This window comes from Hypanus sabinus, chromosome 13, assembly GCF_030144855.1.
Source record: "Hypanus sabinus isolate sHypSab1 chromosome 13, sHypSab1.hap1, whole genome shotgun sequence".
In the NCBI taxonomy this organism is placed as follows: domain Eukaryota; kingdom Metazoa; phylum Chordata; class Chondrichthyes; order Myliobatiformes; family Dasyatidae; genus Hypanus; species Hypanus sabinus.
In genome coordinates, this window is record NC_082718.1 from 62,130,864 (window position 1) to 62,151,842 (window position 20,979).

Below are 20,979 nucleotides of genomic sequence, written 5' to 3' on the forward strand. Positions count from 1 at the left end.
AGGTCACCAAATCCAATAAATCTAAAAAAAATATGCCCAGACATAGTTGCACTAACAGTGTACAAGTGCTAACAGAAGAATGTTTCTGGTGAAAGTCCATATACCTGATGAATAGTCATTGACTTAAAATGTCAATATTCCTCCACGGTGGTGCCTGACCAGCTAATTACCACCAGCATCTTCTGATATTTTTGTTCTAATTTCCAGCATCTGCAAATTGCGTTTTTGTTTTAGCAATAAATTATATTATTAGGATTGTTGACAATAAACTTCCTTTAAATGGTAATTTAGGGTGGGGAAAAGGACAGTAGTATAGTGGTTTACAGTGCCAGTGATCCTGGTTCAATTCCAGCCACTGTCTGTAAGGAGTTTGTACGCTAAATGCACAACCACAGGTGGAGAAGCATTTAAAGCTCAAGGGATCTGAACTGGAGGAAAACCCAAGGGTTGCAAGGCCAAAGAAGGTAACAATGAATAGGGAGGCCTTGAATACAAACTTGGGAGTCTTAAAACAGCTGAATTACAGAGGGCAGTGAGCACAGGGCAAAACAGTTCTGTACTGAGAAGGTGTTAATGAAAGCTACAGACCTGAATATCACGAGTCCTTTCATATGACTGATAGGCAACTTTTTCCTCAATGCTTGCCAGCTCTTGCTTTAGGTTCATTGTCTCATGCTGATGAAGCTCAGAAAGGTCATTCAGCTGATCTTCCAAACTTGCCAACCTGAAACATTAGAATTGATGCTTAGATTTAACAGGTAGTTAGGTAAACAAATTATCTTTCAGTTAAAGACAAGTATTTAGACAGTAGTCCCTCAATCTCAAAATATTCCGAAGTAGTTTTGGAAAAAGACATTTAAGGCATTTTCCATAGGCACTTAAGAAACTAGGGAACATGGATGATAGAAAAATCAAGGGCTATGAGGGAGGGAAGCATTAGATTGATCTAAGAATAGGCTAAAAGTTCAGGACAACATTGTGGGCCAAAGGGCCTGTACTGTGCTATTGTTATGTATCCATTTATATTTTGACTCTTATGAGTTGCTGTCCAACTTCCCTGTGTGTTACACACTAAACATAATGTGAAATGACTTTCTGTGTAGAAGATTTACAAGTAAAATAAACTGTGGAATGATGTTTCTCACCCCTCCGTCTCTCACATGGATTAATCATCGCCACCCGGGTTCCCAATACCACAAGCATAACAACTGGTAATGAGGTGACTAGTCCTCATGCGATAATAATTGATGTGCAATGTGCAATGCTAGCAGTGTACACTGTGTAATGTGGGTGAGTAAAAAGAAAATGACCGCAGGATGTGTGGTGAGTGAAAAATCGATAGTGAGAATGGAGGGGAATTAAATAAAACAAATAAGGAAGAGAGAGTTAAGACTGGTTATATTTTCTGGAATGTTATTGTGCTTAAAAATGGCGACAATGTTTGGAAGTATGGGGTCTTATGATGAAATGTCAGAAGATGGAGTTCATATTTTGAAAACTTTTAATATTTTGCACAGACAAATCAAATTTCAGATGATATTCATGCACCAGCTTTTCCAACTGTAATGGGTGCAAAATCATTTAAAATTTTATTACAGTTTAATGCAACCTCCTAAGCCTGGTGAGGGCATAGTGAAAGTCTTAAAATACCACTATTCACTTGAACCTTTGATTATTGCTTAGAGGTTTAGATTTCATAAGAGGAACCAAGAAGAAGGTGAGTCTATTTCACAGTTTGTGGTGAGGCTGAAGCAATTGTCTCAACACTGATTTTGGGCAGTCGCTGAATGACATGTTACATAATAGGCTCATTTGTGGTATACATAGTGAAAGTGAAAGAACACTGCAATAAACGAAAATGACTTGGAAAACCAGAAAGAAACATGTGATCAAGATGGAGCATACTGAGGACAGACTGAGAGACTAAGGAGCACTCTGGTTGAAGAAGCTTTGCATGCTTTATCTGTTTCGGGACACAAAGGCATCTATTGGGTGAGCCTGTGGTTGGATGGGGCTGTAGTGGGAGGATGCAGGAGGACACAGGTACTGCAGGATCACTGGTGTCAGACACAGTTTACAAAGAACAATTGCAGCATCTCACCCCAGAAGGAGCAAGGTTGACTTTAAAGACTTTCACTGGTGAGGTTGTTCCAGTGAGAGGAGTAGTACACATTACGGTGGAGATTAACAAACAGAGAAAGAATGTTCCAATGTACATTGTTAATGATAGTTATCCAGTGCTTCTGGGTCGCTCGTGGTTGAAGCAGCTCAAACTCAATCATACAAAGTGCACTTGGCTAGTGGGAGCACTAGTCTACAAGAGGTATTGAAGAAAGATGCGGGGTAAATGGAGATCTGAGAAGAATAAAAGAAATCACTGTTAAGGCCCAAGTTCTTAGTGGAGCGGTGGAGACAGCTGCTGAGCCTCACTGGTGGCAGTGACAAGAAAGAATGGAAGAAAAATATGTATTAAATGATATAATAAAAATATGTGGCATGAAGGAACCATACAGATATTCCAAGGAAAAGTTGCTAGAAATCAAAGAGTCCCCAAACAGTATGCAAGATCATAAATCCATTAGGGGCAGAATTAGGCCATTTGGCTCATCGAGTTTGCTCATGGCTGATCTATTTACCTCTTAACCCCATTCTCCTGCCTTCTCCCTGTAACCTTTATGGTGGATATTGGTAGGTTACTGATTCCCTGCAATCAGTAACCTATCAATATCCACCATAAATATCCTCAGTGACTTGGCTTCCACAGCCACCTGCAAAAACAAATTCAGATTCACCTTCTGGCTAAAGGAATTCCTCTTCATCTCTGTTCTAAATGGACGTACCTCTATTATGAGACTGCCTCTGGTCCTAAACTCACCAATCATAGGAAAGATTCTCTCCACATTTTGACCTTTCAACATTTGATACATTGCAATGAGATCCCCACTCATTCTTCTAAACAGCGAATAAAGACACAGAGCCATCAATCGCTCCTCATTCTCGGAATCATTCTAGTGACCCTCCCCTGAAGCCCCTCCAATGTCAGCACATCCTTTCTTAAATAAGGGGCCAAAAACTGCTCACAATACTCCAAATGAGGCCTCACCAGTGTTTTACAAAGACTCAACATTACATCCTTATATTCTAGTCCTCTCAGAATTAATGTTAACATGGCATTTGCCTTCCTCATCACTGACTCAGATGTGTAAATTAATCTACAGGGAATTCTGCACAAAGACTTCCAAGTCCCTTTGCACCTCAGATTTTTGAGTTTCCTCCCCATTTAGAAAACAGTCTATGCTATTATTCCTTCTACCAAAGTGCATGCCATACACTTACCAACACTGTATCCCATCCACCATTTCTTCATTCTTTCTCCTAATCTGTCTAGGTCCTTCTGCAGTCTTCTTGCTTCCTCAATGCTATCTGCCCCTCCACCTACCTTCATATCATCCTCAAACCCGGCCTCAAAGGCATCAACTCCATAATTCAAATCATTGGTACAATGTAAAACAAAGCAGTCCCAACACAGACTCCTGCAGAACACCACTAGTCACAGGGAGCCAATCAGAAAATGTTCCCTTTATTCCCACTCTTTGTCTCCTGCCAATCAACCAATGCTCTATCCAAGCAAGTATCTCTCCTATGGGTTCTTCTCTTGTTAAGCAGTTTCTTGTGCAGCACCTTGTCAAAAGCCTTCTGAAAATCCAAATGCACAACATCCACCAATTTTTCTTTGTCTATCATGCTAGTTATTTCCTCAAAGAATTCTAACAGATTTGTCCCTTAAGGAAAACATGCTGACTTTGGCCTATTTTATCATTTGCCTCCAAGTACCTCAAAAGCACATCCTTTACAATTGACTCCAGCATCTTCACAGCCACTGAGGTCAGGCAAACTGGCCTACAATTTCCTTTCTTCTGCCTCCCTCCCTCCATGAAGTGTAGAGAGACATTTGCAGTTTTCCAGTCCTCTGGAACCATGCCAAAATCTATTGATTCTACCCATTTCTGCTCTGATATCATCCAAGCTAGCCTTTTCTTCCAATCAACTTTAGCAGCACCTCTCTCGTGCCCCATCATTACCTTTACTCAACTATGATACTGATACATCTGATTTTAGTTTCTCGCTCTTAAACTGAAGACTGAATTCAATTATATTATGATCACTCCTCTTAAAGGGTTCCTTTACATTAACTTCCCTAATCAAATCTGGTTCTTTCCACCACACCAAATCCAGAATTGCATTTTCTAATGGGCTCAACACAAGCTGCTCTAAAAAAACCTTGTAGACATCTTACAAATTCCTTCTCTTGGGATACAACACCAGAATACCAGAGAGAAAAAAAACAGAGGTCTTGGGTTATGGGTGAAGGGGGAAAAGTTTAAAGGGAACATTAGGGGGGGCTTCACGCAGAGAGTGGTGGAAGTGTGGAATGAGCTGCCAGATGAAGTGGTGAATGCGGCCTCACTTTTGACATTTAAGAAAAACTTGGACAGGTATATGGATGAGAGGGGTTTGGAGGGATATGGCCCAGGTGCAGGTCAGTGGGACTAGGCAGAAAAATGGTTCGGCACAGCCAAGAAGGGCCAAAAGGCCTGTTTCTGTGCTGTAATATTCTATGGTTCTATACCAATCTGGTTTTCCCAATTTTTATGCATATTGAAATCCCTATGACCATTGCAACATTGCCCTTTTAACATGCCTTTTTTGTCTCCTGTTGTTACTTGTACCCCATGTCCTGGCTACTATTTGGAGGCCTGTATATAACTCCCATCAGGGTCATTTTACCCTTGTAGTTTCTTCACTCTATCCACAAAGATTCTACATGCTCTGATCTTAAGTCACTTAGTTCAAAGGAATATGTACCTTATTCCATATACTAGGTGCATTCAAATACAACATCTTCAGTCCTGTATTCTATACCCTTTACAATCTTGTGCCATGTTGCCTGGTTAAATTCTTATCCCTTTCTAAACTTCTGGAGATTCCAGTAATCTCTTCTTTCCTTTTACTTTATCCATACTTCCCCCTACATATTCCCACAAGAGGGCATACAAAAATGGAAACAGATGAGTATTCTCTCCACACTTGTATCTCTATGTCACTCTGGTTTACATGTTCAAGCTGAGTGGGCCTAGGACTAAGTCCAGAAACTGAGCCAGGCCTGACATTGCTTAACTCAGCCTCGCCTGGTACCTTGCCCTGGAGTCTGTGGCATTAAACCTGCTTCCAGAAGTTGCAGGAAGAGAAAGATTTGGATGGAACTAATTAAACTTTTGATTAAAGCAATCATACTTTACAAATTGATCTTTCCAGTCTAAAGGCCATTGTTAGGTTTTCCAGATCTGCTAGTAACACTTTTACTTATTTAATCTATATGTTGAACACATCATGAGGAATGCCGGTCTAAAGGACTCAGATGTTGGAATCAAAATTGCCGGACGAAATATTAAGGACGTCAGATATGCAGATGATACTACCCTAATAGCTGGAAGTGAGGAGGATCTGAGGAAGCTTCTAATCGAAGTGAAAGAAGAAAGTAAAAAAGCTGGCTTGTTGCTCAATATTAAGAAAACCAAGATTATGTTGACCAGCCCTATTAACTCCGTGGTAATAAATGGAAAGGAAGTGGAAGCAGTGATGGATTTTATCTTCCTCGGTTCAAAGATTTCTATCAATGGTAACTGCAGCCACGAAATTAAATGGTGCTTACTTCTGGGGAGAGCAGCAATGGCAAATTTAGATAAAATACTTAAGTGCAGAGACATAACATTGTCTATGGATTTCCAGTTGTGATATATGGCTGTGAGAGCTGGACTATTAGTAAGGCTGAATACAAAAGAATTGATGCCTTTGAACTTGGATGCTGGAGGAAAGTGTTAAGAGTTCGTTGGGCAAATATTAAAATTGATGAAGCAAGTTGGTCAAGACTATGTCTTGACAGTATGACAAATACAATAAATGTCCGACTTAGATTAGTACAATACAATTTTTTACATCAATTATATATTACACCACAAAAAATAAATAGATTTAACCCAAATTTATCTGATCAATGTTTTCGATATAATCAAGAAATTGGTACTTTTTTACACTCTACTTGGTCCTGTTTCAAAATTCAACCTTTTTGGATAAATTTAAGAGTTTTATTGGAACAAATTATTGGAATACAATTTCCACATAACCCAATATTATTTTTACTAGGTGATATTGAAGAGATAAAACCAAAACCTAAATTGAACAAATATCAGAAATAATTCATAAAAATTGCATTGGCAGTAGCCAAAAAGGCTATTGTAGTTACTTGGAAATGGGATTCATACTTAAGTATGGATCGTTGGAATAATGACATTTTTAGCTGCATTTCACTTGAAAAAATTACTTATAATTTAAGAAATAAATATGACATATTTCTGAAAATTTGGCACCCTTACTTACAAAAAGATAGGATTAAATATATAGGTGCTCTGAAGATAAAGTTATTAGTCATTTGGGGAAAGAAACAAATACATATATTAAAGCTATTTTGAATTCCATGGAGCATGTGGGGATCTTCCAATATCAAGGCAGACTTTTTTTCTTCTTTCTTTCTTCTTTCTTTCTTTTTTCCTCTTTTTTTTAGATAGGGATGTTAAGGGGGGAAGGGTTAAGGGGAGGGAGGGGAGGGCTGATATATCATATTCTATTATTCTATTCATTCTATGTAATTATCTTAAAAACTGAATTAAAAATATATTTTAAAAAAAGAGTTTGTTGGGCAGTAAGAAGATCCAACAAGTCAATACTTGAAGAAATACAGCCAGACTGCTCACTAGGAGGCTTGATTATGAGATAAAAGCTCAGATATTTTGACCACATCATGAGAAGACAGGATTCCTTGAAGACTCTCATGTCAGGTAAAACAGAAGGTAAAAGAAGGAGAGGACAACAGAGGCTACGATGGATAGATAATATTACTCAGACAATGTGTATCACCTTGGGGGATCTTAGAGAGGCAGTTTCCAACAAGAAGGCTTGGTGTGCAGGAGTCCATGAGGTCATGAAGAGTCAGACTCAACTTGATGACTGAACAACAACAAACTTTACAAACACCCTTCTTTGTCTCTGGATTGCAATAGTGTTCTGGGCACAACCAGTGCTGAAGTGTAAGTTCACTGCCATCTCCCTAGCAACAGAGACAATATGAAGTAACATGTTGCACCTTCAGAGCAGATGTCAGCACTGTAACCAGTCAGCCTCAAACCAATACTCATGTTATCCTTTGGAAGATGGAAACCCAAGGCCAATCAGATATATATTCAGTGGCCACTTTATTAGATGCACCTGAACACCGGTTTATTAATGCAAAGATCTAATCAGCCAATCATGTGGCAGCAACTCAATGCATAAAAGCATGCAAACATATTCAAGAGTCTTCACAACCACTAAGGTCAGGCTAAGTGGCTTATAATTTCCTTTCTTCTGCCTCCCTACTTTCTTGAAGAGTGGAGTGACATTTGCAATATTCCAGTCTTCCAGATCCATTTAGGAATTTAGTAATTCTTAAAAAGTCATTACTAATGCCTATACAATCTCTTCAGCCACCACTTTCAGACCACTGGAGTGTAGTCATCTGATCCAGGTGACTCATCTACCTTCTGGTGCAGTTTCTTCCTTGTTATAGCAAATGCACTCATGTTTGCACCCTTACACTCTTGAATTGCCAGCATGTTGCTAGTGTCTTGCACAGTAAAGATTGATGCAAAAAACTTACTCAGTTCATCTGTCATTTCCTTGTCCCCATTACTACCTCCCTAGTGCCATTTTCCAGTGGTCCATTATCTACTCTTGCCTTTCATTTACTCTTTATATACATGAGGAAAAACTTTTTGCATCCTTTTTGATACTGTTGGCTAGCTTACCTTCATATTCATCCCCCCCCAATAGTTTTTTTAGTTGCCTTCTGTTGGTTTTTAAAAGTTAACCAATCCTTTAACTTCTGACTAATTTTTACTTTATTATATGTCCTCTCTTTTGCTTTTATGTTGGCTTTGACTCCCATTGTCAGCCATGGTTGGTTCATCCTGTCTTTAGAATACTTCTTTGGGATGTATCTATCCTGCACCTTCAAAATTGCTCCCAAAAACTCCAGCCTTTGCTGCTCTGCTGTCATCCTTACTAGTCTCACCTTCCAATTGACTGTGGCCAGCTTCTCTCACATGCACCTGTAATTCCCTTTACTCCACTGTAATACTGATACATTTGACTTTTGCTTCTGTCTCTTAAATTGCAGGGTAAATTCCATCATATTACGATCATTGTCCCTTAAGGTTTCCTTTTCCTTAAGCTCCCTTGTCAAATCTGGTTCATTATGCAATACCCAGTCCTGAACAGCTGATCCTAGTGGGCTCAACCACAAGCTGCTCCAAAAACCCTTCTTGAAGGCATTCTCTCTCTCTTGGGATCAAGCACCAACCTGATTTTCCTAATCTACCTGCATATTGAAATCCCCCCTGACTATTGTTTCATCATCACCTGTTGACGTTTTTCTATCTCCCTTTGTAACTTTTATCTCACTTATTCAGAGGCCTGTATATAATTCCCATCAAAGTCTTTTTACCCTTGTAGTTTCTTAACTCTACTCACAAGAATTCTACATCTTCCAATCCCATGTCACCTCTTTCTAAGGATTTGATTTCATTTTTTACCAACAAAGCCATGCCACCCCATCTGGCTTCCTGCCTGTCCTTTTGATACAATGTGTATCCTTGGATGTTAAGCTCCCAACTATAATATTCTTTCAGCCATGACTCAGTGATGCCTATAACATCATACATGCCAAAACAAAGACCAGTACAGTATATCTTTTGGAAAAATATGACAGTGAAGACATCTGGGTCCCTGAAAAGTGGCATGAATCTTTGTATCCCAGTTCTGGCAGGAGTTTGCCACTGGATGAAACTAAAAAGGACTATGCTTCAGATTTGGAGAGAGCAGTTCTCAAATAAAGAACTGAAGATTCACAAGAGAAAGAATGGAAGAGGATCTTGATGTTGTACTCAGTCCTCAGCACTGAAGCTTTGGTGGTAGCTTTCGTGTGACCATACCTCCAATAGTCGATGATCTGAAAGCCCATTGGAAAATAAAGAGAATTGAAATATTAATGGTTTGGTTTGGAAAATTGGAAGTGGGTGCTTAATAACATCAAGAACCTTTGATCGTGGTGGCAAAGACTGGTGTGTGTGTGTGTGTGTGTGTGTGTGTGTGTGTGTGTGTGTGTGTGTGTGTGTGTGTGTGTGTGTGTGTGTGTGTGTGTGTGTGTGTGTGTGTGTGTGTGTGGAATTGATGAATGTCTGCAACAGAGTGCGTTGGCATGTTAGCTTAGCAGTTAGTGTAACACTATTTCAGCACCAGTCATCCAGGTTGAATTCCTGCCGCTGTCTATAAGGAGTTTCTACACTCTCACTGTGACCATGTGTGTTTCCTTCCAGTGCTCCTTTTCCTCAAATGTTTCAAGTGCGTTAGTAAGTTGGGTGTAATTGGACGGTGTAGACTATTGGACTGGAGGGGCTTGTTACCATGCTGTATCTCTAAATTTTAAAAAAATACATGTGGAACAAATTCTCATGAAATGCTTCAAAACCAGGAACTTTACTTCATTTTGTGCATGTCTGTGCATAACTGGGCACTCAAGTACATCTGAAGCTGAGAAGTGCCCTGCAGCTTTCTACAGAGGCAAAATGACCCGGGAGCCATCGTTATCATGTTTCCTAACACCCAAGTACACTTTTAATCACATAGTCCTGAAATAATCTAAGTCATGCAGTTCCATTTCTAGACCAGTCTGCACTCAGTATAGATCAAGATTCAGAAAGCACTTTCACATTCCTCTTCCAAACAATGTCCTGGGATTCAGACATCCTGGAGAGAGTGTTCATAATAACAGCTGCACACAGCACAGTCTGATGATAATTCACATCTACATCCAAATTATATGTCAGGTCTCTGAGATAGACCTTAACCTATTCACAAGCAGGACTGAATTTCAATGTTTTTATTGTGTGTGGTACAGCTTGTAAAAACTTGAATTTTATACAAAAGAACGTAGGCCTGTAAGTTGTGGAATATTTTTAAAATTAGCAGTGTAATCAGCACCACCCAGTGGTTACATTATACATTACATGTGCCAGCTTTGTTCGAGAATAACTTGTTCAAAGTAGAATAAACCAAAGATTTTCTTCCTGATCCAGATAAAAGACCACATGCAGGTCAGTGAATCACCTTTTAATGCAATGTTTGAATTTAACCTCTTGCTGAATAATAATTGCTGAAATAGTGTATGTCATGAAAACTGTTGTTTCGAAGTAGAAATACAGTATTGTAGCGGTGTGCTACAAACAGCGCTAAAATTACGACACGGAGTCGGTAACTGCAGTCGAAGGAAAAACTTTATTCGAAAACTTCAGCCTCACTTTTAAGCCTCTGTCAACCGGCCCCCCATGGCGAAGAGGCTCCAAAGCTCTGTGCTCGCAAACCCCCGTAGGCTATCTAATTGTGAGTCGGTTCGCATACGCTAGGAAAAGAGCCGCCACATAACCCCCCCCCCAGAACCGGCGATACACCCCCCAATGTCCACAGCCAGGGCCAGAACCTGCTTGGGAGGTCGGCCTCTGCGCCGAGGCGCCGGAAACTCGGCCGGTTGCGCCAGGTCCACATGGGCCGGCTTGAGGCGGTCCACCGTGAAAACCTCCTCCTTCCCCCCAACGTCCAGCACGAACGTGGACCCGTTGTTCCGGAGCACCGTAAACGGCCCCTCGTATGGCCGCTGCAGCGGTGGCCGATGCCCGCCCCTTCGTACAAACACAAACTTACAGTTCCGTAGGTCTTTGGGTACGCAGGTCGGGTGCCGCCCATGCTGTGAAGTGGGTATGGGGGCCAGGTTACCGAGCTTCTCGCGAAGTCTGCCCAGGACTGCAGCGGGTTCTTCCTCTTGCCCCCTCGGGGCTGGTAGGAACTCCCCGGGGACGGCCAGGGGCGCGCCGTATACCAACTCGGCCGACGAGGCGTGCAGGTCGTCCTTGGGCGCTGTGCGGATGCCGAGAAGGACCCAGGGAAGCTCGTCCGCCCAGTTGGCTCCTCGCAGGCGGGCCATGAGGGCCGACTTCAGGTGACGGTGGAAACGCTCCACTAGCCCGTTCGACTGTGGGTGGTAGGCAGTGGTGTGGTGCAGCTGAGTCCCCAAAAGGCTGGCCATAGCTGACCACAGGCTGGAGGTGAACTGGGCGCCTCTGTCGGAGGTAATGTGGGCTGGTACACCAAAGCGGGATATCCAGGTGGCGATCAGGGCTCGGGCGCAAGATTCGGAGGTGGTGTCGGTGAGCGGGACCGCCTCTGGCCATCTTGTGAACCGGTCCACGATAGTCAGGAGGTAACGCGCTCCGCGCGACACTGGCAGGGGGCCCACGATATCCACATGAATGTGGTCGAAACGCCGGTGGGCGGGATGGAACTGCTGCGGTGGGGCTTTGGTGTGCCGCTGAACCTTGGCCGTCTGGCAGTGCATGCACGTCCTGGCCCATTCACTGACCTGTTTGCGGAGTCCGTGCCAAACGAACCTGCTGGAAACCATCCGGACAGTTGTCCGGATGGAGGGATGCGCCAAGTTATGAATGGAGTCGAAAACACGTCGCCGCCAGGCTGCGGGGACGACCGGACGGGGCTGGTTGGTGGCGACGTCACAGAGTAGGGTCCTCTCACCTGGGCCCACGGGGAAGTCCTGGAGCTGCAAACCAGAGACTGCAGTCCTGTAACTCGGAATCTCCTCATCTACCTGCTGTGCCTCTGCCAGTGCCTCAAAGTCTACCCCTTGGGAAAGGGCATGAACGGTAGGGCGAGAGAGCGCATCCGCCACGACATTGTCCTTACCCGAGACGTGCCGGACATCCGTTGTGTATTCAGAGATGTAGGACAGGTGGCGTTGCTGGCGGGATGACCAGGGGTCGGATGCCTTCGTAAACGCAAAGGTAAGCGGTTTGTGGTCCGTGAACGCGGTGAAGGGCCGACCTTCTAGGAAGTACCTGAAATGCCGGATTGCCAGGTAGAGCGCCAACAGTTCCCGGTCAAAAGCACTGTACTTGAGCTCGGGTGGCCGCAGGTGTTTGCTGAAAAACGCCAGGGGTTGCCAGCGACCTGCGATGAGCTGCTCCAGCACCCCACCGACTGCCGTGTTTGATGCGTCCACTGTGAGGGCGGTAGGGGTGTCCATTCTGGGATGTACTAGCATTGCGGCGTCAGCCAAAGCTTCCTTCGTTTGAACGAAAGCGGCGGCGGACTCCTCGTCCCAGGTAATGTCCTTGCTCGGACCCGACATCAGGGCGAACAGGGGGCGCATGATCCGGGCAGCTGAAGGGAGGAAGCGGCGGTAGAAATTGACCATACCTACGAATTCCTGAAGGCCTTTGACCGTGGTGGGTCGGGGGAAGTGGCGGACCGCATCTACCTTAGCGGGCAGAGGGGTTGCCCCGTCTTTAGTAATCCTGTGGCCCAGGAAGTCAATGGTATCAAGTCCGAACTGGCATTTGGCAGGGTTGATTGTAAGACCGTACTCACTCAGTCGGGCGCAGAGTTGACGGAGGTGGGACAGATGCTCCTGACGACTGCTGCTGGCTATGAGGATGTCATCCAAATAGATGAACGCGAAGTCCAGGTCCCGTCCCACCGCGTCCATTAACCGCTGGAACGTCTGTGCGGCATTCTTCAGGCCGAACGGCATGCGGAGGAACTCGAAGAGGCCAAACGGGGTGATGAGAGCCGTCTTGGGGACGTCGTCAGGATGCATCGGGATTTGATGGTACCCTCGGACAAGGTCGACCTTGGAGAAGATCCGGGCGCCGTGCAGGTTTGCCGCAAAGTCCTGAATGTGCGGCACAGGGTAGCGGTCCGGTGTGGTAGCCTCGTTCAGCCTGCGGTAGTCGCCGCACGGTCTCCAGCCCCCCGTCGCTTTGGGCACCATGTGCAGGGGGGAAGCCCAGGGGCTGTCGGACCGCCGGATGATCCCCAATTCCTCCATTCTCTGGAACTCCTCCTTCGCCAGTCGGAGCTTGTCCGGGGGAAGCCGCCGAGCACGGGCATGGAGGGGTGGTCCCTGTGTCGGGATGTGGTGCTGTACGCCGTGCCTGGGCATGGCTGCTGTGAACTGCGGTGCCAGAACCGATGGGAACTCCGCCAGGACCCTGGTGAAGTCGTTGTCGGACAGCGTGATGGAGCCGAGGTGAGGGGCTGGCAACTGGGCCGCGCCCAGGGAGAACGTCTGAAAGGTCTCGGCGTGTACCAGTCTCTTCCTGGGCAGGTCAACCAGTAGGCTGTGAGCTCGCAAAAAATCCGCACCCAGAAGCGGTTGGGCTACGGCGGCCAGTGTGAAGTCCCACGTGAACTGGCTGGGGCCGAACTGTAGCTGCACCTGACGGGTGCCATAGGTCCTTACTGTGCTGCCATTCACGGCCCTCAGGGGGGGACCCGGTGCCCTGCTGCGAGTGTCGTAACTTGTCGGAGGTAAAACGCTGACCTCAGCCCCAGTATCGACCAAAAAGCGGCGTCCCGACCTGCTATCCCACACATACAGGAGGCTATCCCGATGGCCAGCCGCCGTAGCCATCAGCGGCGGCTGGCCCTGGCGTTTCCCGGGAACTTGCAGGGCGGGCGGCAACGGCGGGCTTCTGCGCCCCACCGCTGGTGGTAGAAGCACCAGTGGTCATTGGGCCGGGGGTTAGTGGGCTCTGCGGCCGGGCCTGGACTAGTTTGCTGCCGGGAGCGTGGCTGGGTGATCTGTGCGATGGACGCCCCGCTCACCTTTTTGGCGTTCCACAGCAAGTCCGCCCGGGCTGCCACCTTCCGGGGGTCACTGAAATCCGCGTCGGACAGCAGCAGGCGTATGTCCTCGGGCAGCTGCTCCAGGAATGCCTGCTCAAACATGAGGCCTGTGTGTCCCTCGGCCAGAGACAACATCTCATTCATTAAAGCCGATGGAGGTCTGTCGCCCAAGCCATCCAGGTGCAGTAAACGGGCAGCCCGCTCGCGCCGTGAGAGTCCGAAAGTCCTGAGGAGCAGGGCTTTGAATTCCGTGTACTTGCCGTCTGCCGGGGGCGACTGTACGAACTCCGCGACCTGGGCAGCTGTGTCCTGGTCGAGGGAGCCCACCACGTAGTAGTAGCGGGTGTCTTCTGAGGTGATCCGGCGAACGTGGAATTGGGCTTCGGCTTGCTGGAACCATAGGTCCGGGCGCTGTGTCCAGAAACCCGGCAGTTTCAACGAAACCGCATGAACAGAGGCGGCGTCGGTCATTTCTGGTCCAAAAATCGTTTGGACCGTCGGGGTCACCAATTGTAGCGGTGTGCTACAAACAGCGCTAAAATTACGACACGGAGTCGGTAACTGCAGTCGAAGGAAAAACTTTATTCGAAAACTTCAGCCTCACTTTTAAGCCTCTGTCAACCGGCCCCCCATGGCGAAGAGGCTCCAAAGCTCTGTGCTCGCAAACCCCCGTAGGCTATCTAATTGTGAGTCGGTTCGCATACGCTAGGAAAAGAGCCGCCACAGTATAATACATAACTGTTGTATGTTACAATTAATAAGGTATATAGAACTTAGAATAGTACAGCACATTACAGGCCCTTCGGCCCACAACGTTGTGCCGACCCTCAAACCCTGCCTCCCATATAACCCCCCCCACCTTAAATTCCTCCATATACCTGTCTAGTAGTCTCTTAAATTTCACTAGTGTATCTGCCTCCGCCACTGACTCAGGCAGTGAATTCCATACACCAACTACTCTCTGAGTGAAAAACCTTCCTCTAATATCTCCCTTTAACTTCCCTCCCCTTACCTTAAAGCCATGTCCTCTTGTACTGAGCAGTAGTGCCCTGGGGAAGAGGTGCTGGCTGTCCACTCTGTCTATTCCTCTTAATATCTTGTACACCTCTATCATGTCTCCTCTCATCCTCCTTCTCTCCAAAGAGTAAAGCCCTAGCTCCCTTAATCTCTGATCATAATCCATACTCTCTAAACCAGGCAGCATCCTGGTAAATCTCCTCTGTACCCTTTCCAATGCTTCAACATTCTTCCTATAGTGAGGTGACCAGAACTGGACACAGTACTCCAAGTGTGGCCTAACTAGAGTTTTATAGAGCTGCATCGTTACATCGCGTCTCTTAAACTCTATCCCTCGACTTATGAAAGCTAACACCCCATAAGCTTTCTTAACTACCCTATCTACCTGTGAGGCAACTTTCAGGGATCTGTGGACATGTAACCCCAGTTCCCTCTGCTCCTCTACACTACCAAGTATCCTGTCATTTACTTTGTACTCTGCCTTGGAGTTTGTCCTTTCAAAGTGTACCACCTCACACTTCTCTGGGTTGAACTCCATCTGCCACTTCTCAGCCCACTTCTGCATCCTATCAATGTCTCTCTGCAATCTTCGACAATCCTCTACACTATCTACAACACCACCAACCTTTGTGTCATCTGCAAACTTGCCAACCTACCATTCTACCCCCACATCCAGGTCATTAATAAAAATCACAAAAAGTAGAGGTCCCAGAACAGATCCTTGTGGGACACCACTAGTCACAACCCTCCAATCTGAATGTACTCCCTCCACCACGACCCTCTGCCTTCTGCAGGCAAGCCAATTCTGAATCCACCTAGCCAAAGTTCCCTGGATCCCATGCCTTCTGACTTTCTGAATAAGCCTACTGTGTAGAACCTTGTCAAATGCCTTACTAAAATCCATGTAGATCACATCCACTGCACTACCCTCATCTATATGCCTGGTCACCTCCTCAAAGAACTCTATCAGGCTTGTTAGGCACGATCTGCCCTTCACAAAGCCATGCTGACTGTCCCTGATCAGACCATGATTCTCTAAATGCCCATAGATCCTAACTCTAAGAATCTTTTCCAACAGCTTCCCACTACAGATGTAAGGTTCACTGGTCTATAATTACCTGGACTATCCCTACTACCTTTTTTGAACAAGGGGACAACATTTGCCTCCCTCCAATCCTCCAGTACCATTCCCGTGTACAACGAGGACATAAAGATCCTAGCCAGAGATTCAGCAATCTCTTCCCTTGCCTCATGGAGCAGCCTGGGGAATATTCCGTCAGGCCCTGGGGACTTATCCATCCTAATGTATTTTAACAACTCCAACACCTCCTCTCCCTTAATATCAACATGCTCCAGAACATCAACCTCACTCATATTGTCCTCACCGTCATCAAGTTCCCTCTCAGTGGTGAATACCGAAGAGAAGTATTCATTGAGGACCTTGCTCACTTCCACAGCCTCCAGGCACATCTTTCCACTTTTTTCTCTAATTGGTCCTACCTTCACTCCTGTCATCCTTTTGTTCTTCACATAATTGAAGAATGCCTTGGGGTTTTCCTTTACCCTACTCGCCAAGGCTTTCTCATGCCCCCTTTTTGCTCTTCTCAGACCCTTCTTAACCTCCTTTCTTGCTACCCTGTATTCCTCAATAGACCCATCTGATCCTTGCTTCCTAAACCTCATGTATGCTGTCTTCTTCCACCTGACTAGATCTTCCACCTCACTTGTAACCCATGGTTCCTTCACCCTACCATTCTTTATCTTGCTCACCGAGACAAAATTATCCCTAACATCCTGCAAGAGATCCTTAAACATCGACCACATGTCCATAGTACATTTCCCTGCAAATACATCATCCCAATTCACACCCGCAAGTTCTAGCCTTATAGCCTCATAATTTTCCCTTCCCCAATTAAAAATTTTCCTGTCCTCTCTGATTCTATCCTTTTCCATGATAATGCTAAAAGTCAGGGAGCGGTGATCACTGTCCCCCGGATGCTCACCCACTGACAGATCTGTGACCTGACCCGGTTCATTACCTACTATTGTTACGAAGGTGGAGCAACTCTGAGGTACAAACTCTGAAGGGTACAAAGTTGCCCCTCCTTTTTGAGAATCGCAAGATCGCTATTATTTCGGGTCTGAGACCCAGGAAATGAGAGAGATACACAGCATGCCAGGAAATGAGAGAGATACACATCATGTCAATAATGAGAGAGAGACACACAGAATACACAAGGTTTGGAATGTCTCCTGACATAAGCGGAACGGAACCACTGACTACTGCTATTGTCTCTTGGAGAAGGAATTGTGTATTGAGTACTGTACTATTCATTGAAACCCCTCAGGGGACAACCAGAGTGGTCTGGTTAAGGGATTGCATCATCCCAACCTGATTGACATCTGAGACCCCGTGAGTGAGGATAAAAGAGGGGTCTGGGGAACACCCCTTTAGACGCAACAGGAGAAACGCTAGAAATCCAGTGACAGTGTTTTATAGCAAAAGCCGGTGGGAGCTCGTGTGCGTCCTCCCTTGCCTGGGTGGCGGGCTCATCACGGAAGAATGGTTTAGCTAAAGGAGAGGTCACACTTGAACGGCTATGACAACGAGACACCTGACGGATCGAAATCATAAAGGAAAGTCGGCAAGTTTTTCTTTATCTCTCTCTCTCTCCAACAATTGCAACCCAGCGACAACCAAACACCACAGCCTATGTGAACTGCAGCGAACTTTATATTTCCATCGGACAATTCATTATCCCGTAGACAACGATAGAGCTTATTTCTTATTGATTATTATTATACCCGCACTTTTAAGTTTAGTATTGACGATGTATATTATCTGTATATTTGCATTGATATTATTTTTGTGTATTTTTACTAATAAATACTGTTAAAAATGGTATCACCAGACTCCAATGGACGTCTCTATCTTTGCTGGTCAGTGACCCAGTTACGGGCTTCGTAACACTACTAGATCTAGTATGGCATTCCCCCTAGTCGGCCTGTCAACATACTGTGACAGGAATCCATCCTGGACACACTTAACAAACTCTGCCCCATCTAAACCCTTGGAACTAATCAAGTGCCAATCAATATTAGGGAAGTTGAAGTCACCCATGATACCAACCCTGTTATTTTTGCACCTTTCCAAAATCTGCCTCCCAATCTGCTCTTCGGTATCTCTGCTGCTACCAGGGGGGCCTATAGAATACCCCCAGTAGAGTAACTGCTCCCTTCCTATTCCTGACTTCCACCCATACTGATTCAAGAGGATCCTGCTTCACCCTTTTCACCCTTTCTGCAGCTGTAATAGTATCCCTGACCAGTAATGCCACCCCTCCTCCCTTTTTCCCCCCTCTCTATCCCTTTTAAAGCACTGAAATCCAGGAATATTGAGAATCCATTCCTGCCCTGGTGCCAGCCAAGTCTCCGTAATGGCCACTAGATCATAATTCCACATATCCAAGCTCTCAGTTCATCACCTTTGTTCCTGATGCTTCTTGCATTTAAGTACACTTTAGCCCTTCTACCTTACTACCTTTATACCCTTTATTCTGCTGTTCTTTCCTCAAAGCCTCTCTATATGTCAGATCTGGCTTTACTCCATGCACTTCTTTCACTGCTCTATCACTCCGGTCCCATCCCCCTTGCAAATTAGTTTAAACGCTCCCGAATCATGCCAGCAAACCTACCAGCAAGGATATTGCTCCCCCTCGAGTTCAAGTGCAACCCATCCAATCTGTACAGGTCTCAACTTCCCCAGAAGAGATCCCAATGGTCCAAAAATCTAAAACCCTGCCCCCCGCACCAACTCCTCAGCCACGCATTCAACTGCCATCTCCTCCAATTCCTACCATCACTATCACGTAGCACTGGCAGCAATCCTGAGAACACCACCCCTGAGGTCCTGTTCTTCAGCCCTCTGCCTAGTTCCCGAAACTCACACTTCAGGACCTCATCCCTCTTCCTGCCTATGTCGTTGGTCCCAACATGTATCACGACTTCTGCTTGCTTTCCCTCTCTTACCAGGATGTCATGCACCCGGTCAGAGACATCCCGGACCCTGGCACCCGGGAGGCAACAAACCATGCGGGTGTCCTTCTCACGTCCACAAAATCTCCTGTCTGCTCCCCTGACTATAGAGTCTCTAATGACAACAGCTCTCCTCTTCTCCGTCCCATCCTTCTGCACTACAGTGCAGAAAAAAAGTATACAGTAAAAGTATTCAACCCCCCCCCAGAAGTTTTCATATTTTATTGTTCCACAACATTGAATCGCAGTGGATTTAATTTAGCTTTTTTCACACTAATCAGCAGAACACTTAATCTATAACCAGTTGGCTGGATCAGTGATGATTTGGTGTGTGACTCTTTCGTGTCAAAGTGATCTAAAATAATTACAAATATAAAACACAAAATAATTGATTACACAAGTATTCACGCTGTTCAAGTCAGTATTTAGTAGATGCACCTTTGGCAGCAATTACAGCCTTGAGTCTGTGTGGATAGGTCTCTATCAGCTTTGCACATCTGGATTGCAATTTTTTCCCATTCTTCTTTACAAAACTGCTCAAGTTCTGTCAAATTGCATGGGGATTGTGAGTGAACAGGCCTTTTTAAGTCCAGCCACAAATTTTCAATTGGATTAAGCTCTGGACTGGGCCACTGTTTTTAAACTATTCCTGTGTGGCTTTGTCTTTATGTTTGGGTTCATTGTCTTGTTGGAAAACAAACCTTCTCTCAAATCGCAGTTCTCTTGCAGACTGCGTCAGGCTATCCTCCTGGATTCCCCTGTATTTTGCTGCGTTCATTTTACCCTCTACCTTCACAAGCCTTCCAGAGCCTGCTACAGTGAAGCATCCCCACAACATGATGCAGCCACCACCAAAAATCATGGTAGGGATGGTGTGTTTTTGGTGATGTGTGGTGTTTAGTTTGCGTCAAACATGGTGTTTAGTCTGATAGCCAAAAAGCTCAATTTTGGTTTCATTGGACCATAGAAAAATTCTTCTATGTGCCTTCTGGCAAACTCTAGCTGAGATTTCATGTGAGGTTTTTTCAACAGAGGCTTCCTCTTTGCCACTCTCCCATAAAACTGCAACCAATGAAGCACAGAAACAATAGTTGTTGTATGCGCAGTTGCCTGCAGAGTTGTCATTGGTGTCTTGGTGGTCTTCCTCACTAGTCCTCTTCTTCCACAGTCACTCAGTTTTTGAGGACGGCCTGCTCTAGGCAGGTTTACAGCTGTGCTATATTCTTTCCATTTCTTGACGATTGACTTAACTGTACTCCAAGGGATATTCAGAGACTTAGAAATTTGTCACTCCAATCTTCAAAAAGAGAGACGCAGAAGAAAGGAAATTATAGACCAGTTAGCCTGACCTCAGTGGTTGGGAAGATGTTGGAGTTGATTGTTAAGGGTGAGTTTTCGGAGTACTTGGAAACACATGACAAAATAGATCAAAGTCAGCATGTTTTCCTTAAGGAAAAATCGTGTGTGACAAATCTGTTGGAATCTTTGAATAATAAGCAAGATAGACAAGGGAGAATCGGTTGATGTTGTTACTTGGATTTTCAGAAGGTCTTTGACAAGGTGGTGCACATGAGGCTGCTAAACAAGATAAGAGCCAAGGTATTACAAGAAGAATACTTGCATGGATAGAGTAGTGGTTGTTTGAAAGGAGGCAAAGAGAAGGAATAAAGGGATCCTTTTCATATTGGCTGCAAGTGACAAGTAGTGTTCCACAGGAGTCTGTGTTGGATCTGTTTTGTTTTACATTGTATGACAATGATCTGGATGATGGAATTGATGGCTTTGTGGCCAGATATGCAGATGACATGAAGATAGGTGGAGGCCGGATAATGTTGAGGAAGCAGACAGGCTACAGATGGACAGACAGATTAGGAGAATGGGCAGAGAGGTGGCAGATGGAATACAGTGTTGGGAAGTGTATAATCATACACTTTGGTAGAAGGAATAAAAGTGTGACTATTTCCTAAGCAGGGAGAAAATTCAAAACTCTGAGGTGCAAAGGGATTTGGGAGTCTTCATTCAGGACTCCCTAAAAGGTTAATTTGCAGGTTGAGTCGGTGGTGAGGAAGACAATTGCAA

The 20,979-nt window shown here is 45.2% G+C and overlaps 1 protein-coding gene across 7 annotated transcripts in view; it reads right to left on the minus strand.

The window, feature by feature from the left end:
• Positions 1-20,979, minus strand: part of tmcc3 (transmembrane and coiled-coil domain family 3) — a 148,779-nt gene that overhangs the window by 7,600 nt on the left and 120,200 nt on the right. For all 7 annotated transcript variants that reach the window (XM_059987760.1, XM_059987765.1, XM_059987763.1 and 4 more), the window contains one exon: positions 589-724. In XM_059987760.1, coding sequence (XP_059843743.1) covers positions 589-724 — 136 coding nt within the window. The remainder of the gene's footprint in view (positions 1-588; positions 725-20,979) is intronic.